This window comes from Atheta coriaria, unplaced genomic scaffold (genome assembly GCF_025399875.1).
Source record: "Atheta coriaria isolate IRGN ID8LTWV9N9 unplaced genomic scaffold, Caltech_Dcor_3.1 hic_scaffold_3_pilon, whole genome shotgun sequence".
In the NCBI taxonomy this organism is placed as follows: Eukaryota; Metazoa; Arthropoda; class Insecta; order Coleoptera; family Staphylinidae; genus Dalotia; species Dalotia coriaria.
This window is the reverse complement of record NW_027045445.1, coordinates 1,846,106-1,856,011: the sequence shown is the minus strand read 5'-3', so window position 1 is coordinate 1,856,011 and position 9,906 is coordinate 1,846,106. Positions and strand designations below refer to the sequence as shown.

Here is a 9,906-nt window from a genome sequence, read left to right as displayed (position 1 = left end):
CTATTAATTAGGGCTTGACTCAAGAGAATAATTCCAGATAACTTTCCAAAGTCATCACTTTTTCACTTTTCATGCACGCATCTTCAATCTTCGAATGATATTAATTACGAACATAAGCTTATTAAACGGAAAAATTTAACGAGCTTTACTTTTGCGTGTTTAGCATCTAATTCGCGTGAGTATGTGCAATTAAAGTATTAAACATGCGAAAGTAATTTTTATATTTATGTAAGTTTAATCTGATATCCCATTTTTTCAGTTGATGTACTTTCTCGGCAAAGAAACTGAAAAGAAATTTATGTTGGAGATAAAAATATTTTAAAAATTAGAATGTGAATACTAAACTTGGAAAAGTGAAGTAAGCGTGTCTTTGGGTTGCTCACCATCGAATGAAGTTATAAACAAAATCATGGAACGAAACTAAACGAGAACGAAACGAAGTGTTAAACGTTTCATTAGGAGAAGCGACAAGGCAGTGCTCAGGTGCTGTCGTTCGAACGTTTTTTGGAGCGTGCCCGTCGACCAAATCGGCGTGACAATTTTTTCTACGGAAATATTTACCAAGCGAAATGAAAATAAACAGAAAAAATTATCACTTATTTTTTTAATAAACAAATAAAAATATTTGAGCGTTGGAAAAATACGTAGATTTATTTTAATAACATTTAAATATATTTCTGTGATAGTGCGTAAATAATTTACGCATTAATGCGTTAAAGTTACGCTGTTTATGACAACCGTGGAATAACAACATCTTCCGTAATTTTGTTGTTTATCTTTAGTCAAAAACCGTCACCAAAAATATTTGTTTAACCTCATAATTCAAAAGAAGTTCCAAAAGTTATTTTAACTTAATTTTGTTCTTAATTAAGTCGAGCGGCAGAGTAATAAAATATGCATAAATCAATCTCAATAAAAATAGAGATATCTTCTATTTAAACCTAATTTAGTACAAAAACTTTCATAAAAATCATCAATTATTCAATTTTCCTAAAGTTATAAGTCTACAAAGTTTGATTTTAGTACTTATTATCAATATAATAAAATAAATTAAATTAAATTCTGTGTGAATGTATGTTATGAAACTTATTCGTTTAAAACGTGTTAAATTAATGAAGTTTACTAAATGAAATGAAGAAATGTTTTTAAGCAGTTAAATAGTTCGAGACTCACAAAATGCGCACATAAAAAGTATTTATCTACTGCTTTTTCTTGCTCTTCTTCTTCATCTAAATTTTTGGTGTTTGCGTTTCACTACTTACAACGCTACTTAAAACGTTAAGAATACCGACAATATAGGCTAAGCATTAAATCATAAATTTAAAATTACCGCGACTCAATTCGGAACAGGTCTAAATTTTTTGATTGACATGAGAACAAATGCCAAAAATAAACGAAAGGTGTGAATAAAAACAAGAAGCTAATAATGGTTTTATTCCAGTTTTACTCATGCATGCTAATGGCTAATTTTTTAAACGTATTTTGCGGTTTTTAGTGGTTTTAATATTAAAATGCAATTTTTTGCATAGAAATCATAATTTAGTTCGAATTTTTCGTATTAATTTCATTTATTTCATAAATAATTCATCAGATATATTTTTAACTTGAGTGATTAATTCATCATTAGCTTTCTATTTAATTATTGCTTTGAATTTGCGCACAAGCGCACCAGAATTAGTTTAATTGATTTTTTTTTCGCTAAGTTTTAATTTGACTTACGTGAAGCAATACTCGTACATAACATTTTGTTTCTAGACGTAGTCTGACATTCTTTGTGTTATTTTTTCATCACGTATTTGTTATATCAATTTGTGGTGTTGAGTTAAAGTTAATCGGAAACAGCAATTATTCACGGTTAAAGGCGAAATAAATTACGCGTTAAATTACTCACTGAGCAATCAATGTCCGTAATCAATGCTCATTTCATCGCGCGCGTGCGCAATAGTCATAATACTTAAACAAAAAAACAACTAAAACAAAAAACGTGCATTAAACATTATAGCTTCGGATCGTAAATATCTGTTACCTTCCGATTTTTATCTACTTATTAACTTAAGCAAGAAAGCCTAGATTATTTTCTTATAGTTAGTTAAAAATCCAAATTGTTAAGTTAAAGAAAACAATAACTTAACTAAAGTTTTTATTTTGTTCAACACTAATTCGTTTTAGTTTCAAGTTCAGTGCGCATCAGAGTCTGAGCTCAATTGAAATTAAGACTAAATTCTTTTCCGAATTCTAATGATTAATTAAACTGTAATGAATGCCGCCAGCTAAACATTATCACAACTTTAATTGTGTTAAAACAAACTAAAACTAGTTTAAAGTAGAGCGTCGAAGAATTCATTAAGTAATAAGTACATACTCTTAATGATTAAGTCACCATTTCCACTTAAAATTTAATTTTAAATAATAAACAATTATTATTAATACCAAACTCAACTAATTGTGAATTAAGGCGTGATTATTGATACGCTTCTTCACACTGCACACTGCACAACGATTGCGTTCGCGCTATAATTCTTAATTCGCGAATTATAAAAAGCGGGTCGAGTTCAGCTTGAGTTGGAACTAAAAAAAGTTAACAAGACTTAAATTGAGTAAATTGAGCTAAGCTGAGTATATTTATTTACTGAGTAATTTGTTTGGTACCGAAATTATGTGCGGCACGTTCATTTATTTAAAATTAAAACTTAATCAACTCACGTTAGATAATTTTTTAGAATTTGGACAAAGTTTCAGACTTAAAAATAATTTCAGCCTGTTATTAAGTTAAGCAATGTTTCAAAAATATATGTATATTGTTAAAAGAATTAAAAATCAAGTTGTTTTTAATATCCGGTTCCTTCTGATCGACCTGTTAAGCATGACAAGTTGAAGTGTCACGAAAACGATCAGAAATTAAAAATGTTCGAAACAAACAACAGTTATGTTTTAATTAAAAAATAATTTTTACTCTTTTATAATAATCGGCATTAATTTACATTGAATCTATTTGTTGGTAAACAAATTGTGTGTAATTCATGTGCGTAAACATTTTTTCCGGGGATAAAAAACGAAATGAAAACGCGGAACGCCCGTGGACAATTCGATTACGTTGCGATTACTGTTAACGTCAAAAAGAGAAGCGAAGAGTCGCTGAAGTTGTTGTCCGCCGTCCGATGGTCAATGATCGTTTCTAGTTCAAGGATAAACAAGTCTGTTGACCTACTTTTGCACTGTCTGACTGTCTTACAGTGTTTACCGGCTTACTAAACTAGTGAAGGCGTAAAAAGTAAGAAAAGATTTAACAAACACTCACCGTATGCAACTCAGCGAACATGTAGTATATCCGAATATTATTATTAAATTTATAGCAGTGGTAAAATGCAATAAATGTTAAATAAATTAAAAATACCATTTATAAACTTTTCGAAGTTTTTAATCATGTAAATTTTAAAATGTGTGATAACTGTATGCAACAAAACACGCACCTTTCTTCACACCTAACCTCGTGCTGCATTTTGTCCATTTAATAATTAAATACCACGAAACACAATAAAAATCTTCACGAAACCATGAAACCGGAATATGAACTAGTCTCATTTCATATTATTGGTAATAATTATAACTATTTAACAAATAAAATTGATTAAATAAACGTTTTTTTAGAAAAATTCAACACTAGTTCACTTGTAACATGGACTTATCCAAGTATATCAGATGCACTAAAGCAGAAACTACAACAGACTTGTTTACTAGATAAAGCACACAAGTCAGACTTTATCTACCATCGCCTAGATAAGCAATGGATCTATATCTGGGAGTGTTTCAAAGAACAAAAATGTTATGCACTTGCATTAGTCACCAAAAGTTTCAATCCCAATAAGTATAGACAATTTGGCAGCCACCTATGCAGTATTTATGAGATAAACTACAAACCCATTGAGTTAGTCAAAGTGTTTCTGGGTGCATTTACTAATGGCAGTTATAAAGTGCAACAGAATGGTACCCAGTGCAATGTATATTTCAATGAGTCTAAAATGATTCAAAATGAAACATTTGAAGGTAATGATTTAAGAAAAGCATGTTTTATATATTATTGTTGTGTTGCATTGATTTTAGACTTGATTTTGCATGATTGTTTATATGTTGTTGTAATGATTTTTAGAGCTTGTGAATGCATTTGATGTGGAGATTATTTTGATTTTTAATGCATTGTTGTTGAAAAAGAGGATATTTGTGTATCATACTGATTTTAGCTCATTGTTAAAGGTATTTTAGTCTTAGAATAACTTTACTTGACATTAATTGTAACAAGATGAATTTTTTAGCATATTGAGGTGATGTCCAGGCTAATCGACGTTAAACTTCGGGATCCAAACGAGTATTTGTTTCCTTGCGTACGAAACATTAACTTTGAGTTAAAGGTAACCTAAATGCACACTTTATTTCATATGAAAAATACCTAATATGCAATTTTCCAGGGCAAAACTTTCTTCATAGCTGGGGTAGTCGATAAAAACATCAATATTAAACCAGATGCGTATGATCTGTTCGTAAACTTACAAAACAGCTCAATAAAAATCTCTCCAAACAGTAAAGGTAATAGTTATCATATTCACACCATAAATTTATGAATTTAAATTTGTTTTTGCTCCAGATATTTTCCAAATGACAAAATGGCATAAAGAAATAGCGTTACTTCTCACAAATGCAGAGAACACCGAGAAAATGACGGATCTGTACACGAAGACGTCAAATCTGTTATCAAACTTAAAAAGTTTCGCTGAGGCCTCTCCGACTGAAGAGGGGCAATCAATGGTGACTCTAGACGCACTCCGAGCTAAGAAGTTACCTGCGGCTATGGAAAACTTCCTGTTTAATCTTGCGGTTGCGGAAAACATTATGATGCTATAAATATTCCAGACTTTATCATTTTGATACTCCGAAAATATGTAACATAAATACGCTTTTTATTATAATGCATTCCTCTCTCTCATTGCCTATGTACATATATTATATTATCAACAATAACACTTATCACTAGCAATTAATTGATGCAGCTTGTTATGTGAATTATTTAGGGGTAATCTTATCAACTAAAAAAATTATTTAAAAATGAAATAACTTATCGCGCAATTCTGTGCTATAAACTATAACTAAACTCACAATATCGTGAGAAATAGTGCAGTAAATGATATCCATGATTATTAAATTAATTTTTACCTATATACCGTGCTATAGAAAATTATTACACCCAGTACAATTTTTGGTCGTCTCTACGATACTGCAGCTTCAGAACGTGACGATAAATCTTTAATGCTGGTCCCAACTTCAAATGCAAACCCTTCAGCACGTCCATTCGTCTCATCAACAGGAGGGAATGTCCATCAATTTCCTAAATATGAACATGATTAATTAGATATTTTATTAATCACATTTTGTAGTTTTTACTCGCCTGTTCTTTGAAAACTCTCGCTTCCTCCGGAAAATACTCGGCAAAATACTGCGTGACTTCATCCGGACTCCAGTTACTCGCATCCGGAATGGACGGATCTATATTCTCATCGATTGTATCCATATCTTCGTCTTTGATGCTGGGAGAGTCAGATTTGGTGTCAAACTCTGAAGAGCAGTGATTAGCGTGTCCATTATGATTCATCTGTGGACTCAATGTAGGTAATGTTGGACTGGAAGGTGAAGACACAAAGTGCGGGCTTGAATTGCGTGATAAATCAGGACTCAAGGCAGTGCTTTCAGGAGTTTCTTCTAAAAAACGAAATAAACAACAAAATTAATATTAAATATAAGAATATTTAATTTCCTTACCATTTGCGTCGATTGGTTCTGTCTTTTGTTCTTGAACTGCACTGCATCCAATCTGAATATGATCGACAGCGAGTTGATCAGCCATTTTGCAATTATTACACAACCACTTCGTCGTCGGCTTGATCTTCTCAACAATGCGCGGCGAATGACATGTGTTGTGGTATGCATCAGCACATATGGAACACACCACTAAATTCCCCTGCAGAGATAAATTCTGATATTCACTAACATTTAATTTAAATTGATTTATTACTTACAGCATCTGAAGTTTCATAGCAAACTACACATGTCTTGCAATGTGGACACTGCCATGTGTTATCTGGATACATCTTTAACATCATATCATCACCATTTAGACAACTAGCATGAGCTGAAACAAATTTAAATATTGATTTAAAACATAAAACTAAACAAAATATATAATAAAAGAATAAAAATTAATTTTTGTTCTGATAGAACTAAACTTTGTTTCTTGGACCTAAAATAATATTTAAAAAGTTGTTTTACCTTTATTGCTGCATTCTCTGCATGAAATCATTTTATCCACAGGCCCCTTTTTGTTCTGAATGTGGCAAACAGAGCAAACACCACCTTCAGGTCGCCCATTTTGTGATGCCCTAGATTCAGGCCTAGAATTATTCTCCAATGTATTCATCTTCTTGTAAGCATTTTTTGTTGAACCAGGAGGACGCCCGCGTCGTTTGGGCATGTTGCTTTCAGATGGATCAAACACCTTTTTTGCCTTCTATCAATTAACAACCAAACAAACAAAATTAATACAATAACAAAAACTGTTTGCTTTGTTGTGGTATAAAGTGCAGTGTGTAGCAATCTATTCTCAAATCTGTCAAACATTACAAGTTAACCTAAATGTTAAAAATAGATAAGTGCATCTCAAACATTCAAAATTTAAATAGAAACTTAAAAAAATGAGATACATCTTACAAACCATTGTCAATTTATGTTGTGAGGTTATTTCGGTATTGATTGTTTTACTAGTTTCACTCTTTCTGCTACTGTTTTATGTATGTATGACTGTGACAGTTATCTTGTTTGGTAAAGTGTGTGAAGCATTAGTGGGTTTGGTGTATATTGGGTTGCTGATGTATGATTTACCTTCCTGCGACCGCCGACGCGCTGGCTGTTCTCGTTCAACGCGTGCTTCATGTTGTCCATGGTGAGGCGCTCCCGCTTGGAGACGACGCGGCCGCCCTTCGTAAGAACCGAACCGCGCTTGTGATAACGTCCGCGTAGCGGAGGGCGGCCGCGTGTGGGGGCGTACGTTATACCCTTTACTGTATCCGCACTGTGATCACTCCCACTACCCCCACTGCTACCTCTACTATCATCGTCGTCCATTTCTGTTTCACCTTCCTGCTGTTCGGGACGAGACTCGTCCTTTACTTCTTCTTTGGTATTGAGGTAGCCACACTTTACATCTGGCTTCACATCCAACGGTTTACGATGCATTGCTTGATGCTGCCGTAACTCTTTCTTGATCTTAGTCAACTGTTCCTTTTCCTGATGTGCTGATCCGCCATTTTGTTTCTTTGCGCCGACACTCTGCGGTTTACCAACCAAAAAATTACCATTTTCTAGTTTTACCAATCCACCATTTTCAACCTCTTTCTGTAAAAGTATCCAGAGATACTTTTTAGTGTATCTTACACTGTCCTTATTCAAAATGGTTTGAATCAGATTGCATTCTGGTATGCCATACTCCAGATAGTCTGGCTCCTGCAGCACCAGTTCTGCGAACGTGTTTGTTAACAAGTTGGTAAACTTTCGTCGTGGTTTATTGTCCAACCTCCCGCCCCCTCCAGCAGTGGCTCCGCCCAAGCCAGGAGCTGCTGCTAAATCTGCGAAGGCGGCGCGTCGCTTTTGACGCGCGTATTTCTTCGCCGCGTTGCGATAGCTAATGTTGCCCTTGTAGGAGACGCGCAGGACGACTCCGCTTTCAACGCAGCGATCGAGGGCGATGCGTGAATCGTTCGAGCCAAGGCCTTTGCGTCGAAACAGACAGTTGTAGATGCGCTCAGCGTCCGGTCGCGCTTTGCGTCGACGAAGCTGATCGATCGCATCCAGGATCAGATCCTGATGTGGTATCCAATCACACATGATGGCAAAGTTTCATAAACTTTACAATTCTGTTACAAACAAATATCTTACATCAAATTTTAAGTCATGTTCGTTTTATTTCGCATATTTTTAGAACGCTTTGCGCGACATCTAGTATAAATAATCAAGTTGTGCGCGGTATCAACGCATTAATTCGCGTTCAGCGCTCGGGAAGTTTGCGCTGCGTGTTATTATGCGGCAGCTCTCGTCCGAAAATGAGATGCGGGAATTGCTCGGCAAAGTTTCGAGCGCACAGCCGCCGCCATCAATTAGCCATCGAAAATTCAATAATCGACGCCGCGCCGCGAGATGTCACGTTCGCGATAAACAAATGCGGCCGAAACGATTCCAATGTCGATGCTCATGTACTGCAGCCACGGCGCATCGAACCGCACCTGTCGATGTATGCACGAACTAATAACCATAAACCAAACACGAGTCAGCCTCAAGACGCCCAGTTGTGATTCAATTAAACTTACGCGCGTTGTTTGTATCTGCCAGCGGACGCGCGTTTTGTAACCTTAAAGTTAATTCTTTGTGGCGCTCGCTGCGTCCGGGCGAGAAAGTGCGTGCAAAGCGCGCATTGCGTTTTGCGAATCTGATATCAGAGAGTCTTCGCACGTGATAATACACACTTTGCCTGCGGATGGCAAATGTTTTGCGCGTTGTTTATACATGGCTGCGACGCGCAAAGCCGCGCAGCCAGACGACGCCTGCAGCAAGGCCGCAAACTTACCGGATACCGTCAGAGTTTTCGCTCGTCGCAGGGATGGCGAAACGCGGAACTGGGAATGCGCGCCTTACAACGCTAGCGCACAGTTCGAGCCCAACGTGCGGTCGCAACACTGAGCCATACACTGAACTGTCGCTTGCACTGCCGAAGCGCGATCCGGCAAGTTGCCGTGCGAGCGCGCGCCGCGCGCGTCGATAAACACCCAACCGCGCCGCGGAATATTTAATCCTGCTGCCGCTACATTTCACAATCAACACGCAAAACAAAAATTACATATGATCTAAAATTTAATACGCGCTTGACGCAGCAAGATGTCAACCGACTGTTTGCGGACTTGTTTCCGTGAATAATAACATAATGGCAAATTGCGTGTTGATTGGCTTGATCTTGAAACTGATCGAACGCGCATTCATTTCTGCGGTGTGCGCGACACAACCTCAAAAACTCAACAAGCGCGACTGAAACAAACGAAGGCTGCACTCACACGCTGAGTTTGTTTGCGCACTGCGCTGATTAGCGCTGCTGATTCCTGCAGTTTCGATAACGACGTGGTGCTCCCAACGCACAGTATTTTCTTCGTTCGATTTCACAATTTGCCCATAGCGCAACATACGCGCAAAAGGCGCATAACATGATTTTAAGTTGCGCTGTATGCATTTTGGGATGCCTGCATTTGGGCGCGTGGACGACGCAACAGCCGTGCTTGCGGCACCCGGCATCCCAAAACGAAACGAAATGAAAAGCGTTCGCAATGCGCACACCGCCAACGCCAATAAAAAAACAAGAAACAAATCAAGTGCGAACGGCGCGAATCAACAAGCAGTGTGTGTATATGTGGTGGTACGGCAGCAATCTTACCCTATGGTCCGTAGTTTTTGCGTGCGCTGTTGTGCGGGATATTCACGGTGACACTTTTGCGACTCGCAAAACGTCGCGTGTCGTGCAAATTCACTAAAGTGGTTTAGTAGATGTGGGTACCTGCGAGTGATTCTTCAGCTGACAGCGCGCGCAACGAAATCACACGGCACGAGATTGTGTAAGTTGCGCGCTTCGGGCGGAGCGGCGTGCGAAAGTGCGTACGCTCGACGCGTGCGACAGCGACTCGAGACCAACGCGCACTGCACACCGCTCGCTGTCGCTGCCGGTTTTGCGTCCGCCGGGGTTGCTCGCAGGCGCACGCCCGCTCCTTCCATCCCTTTTGCCGCCACACATCGCCAAACCTAGATACTCGTATGCAAACAATTGCA

At 37.5% G+C, this 9,906-nt stretch overlaps 2 protein-coding genes across 3 annotated transcripts; one reads left to right on the top strand and one right to left on the bottom strand.

Annotated features, from left to right (window-relative positions):
• Positions 1 to 3,463: 3,463 nt before the first annotated feature.
• LOC135804211 (DENN domain-containing protein 10-like) lies at positions 3,464 to 5,210 on the top strand. Its single transcript, XM_065317998.1, has 6 exons — positions 3,464 to 3,594; positions 3,649 to 4,044; positions 4,148 to 4,251; positions 4,311 to 4,406; positions 4,464 to 4,581; positions 4,640 to 5,210. The coding sequence occupies exons 1-6, from the start codon at positions 3,555 to 3,557 to the stop codon at positions 4,894 to 4,896; spliced, it is 1,011 nt and encodes a 336-aa protein (XP_065174070.1). The 5' UTR covers positions 3,464 to 3,554; the 3' UTR covers positions 4,897 to 5,210.
• Positions 4,932 to 9,708, bottom strand: Lint-O (L(3)mbt interactor in ovarian somatic cells). 2 transcript variants are annotated; one of them, XM_065317997.1, is made up of 7 exons: positions 9,518 to 9,708; positions 6,925 to 7,955; positions 6,316 to 6,553; positions 6,066 to 6,178; positions 5,809 to 6,007; positions 5,438 to 5,748; positions 4,932 to 5,377 (listed from the first exon to the last, which is right to left on the bottom strand). In XM_065317997.1, the coding sequence occupies exons 2-7, from the start codon at positions 7,924 to 7,926 to the stop codon at positions 5,231 to 5,233; spliced, it is 2,010 nt and encodes a 669-aa protein (XP_065174069.1). In that variant the 5' UTR covers positions 7,927 to 7,955; positions 9,518 to 9,708; the 3' UTR covers positions 4,932 to 5,230. The 2 variants fall into 2 exon arrangements, with proteins under 2 accessions (XP_065174069.1, XP_065174068.1); XM_065317996.1 differs by lacking the exon at positions 9,518 to 9,708 and adding an exon at positions 8,663 to 8,819.
• Between the last annotated feature and the right edge of the window lie 198 nt (positions 9,709 to 9,906).

What these genes read in the sequence shown, in the direction of transcription:
- LOC135804211 (XM_065317998.1), top strand. Translation starts at nt 3,555, where the DNA reads ATGAAACCGGAATATGAACTAGTCTCATTTCATATTATTG. An exon ending in AGTCTCATTTCATATTATTG is followed by an intron (nt 3,595 to 3,648) that starts GTAATAATTATA and finishes ACGTTTTTTTAG; the next exon opens with AAAAATTCAACACTAGTTCA. An exon ending in ACATTAACTTTGAGTTAAAG is followed by an intron (nt 4,407 to 4,463) that starts GTAACCTAAATG and finishes GCAATTTTCCAG; the next exon opens with GGCAAAACTTTCTTCATAGC.
- Lint-O (XM_065317997.1), bottom strand. Translation starts at nt 7,926, where the DNA reads ATGTGTGATTGGATACCACATCAGGATCTGATCCTGGATGCGATCGAT. An exon ending in GCGTCGGCGGTCGCAGGAAG is followed by an intron (nt 6,554 to 6,924) that starts GTAAATCATACA and finishes GTTAATTGATAG; the next exon opens with AAGGCAAAAAAGGTGTTTGA. An exon ending in CGAGAGTTTTCAAAGAACAG is followed by an intron (nt 5,378 to 5,437) that starts GCGAGTAAAAAC and finishes GTTCATATTTAG; the next exon opens with GAAATTGATGGACATTCCCT.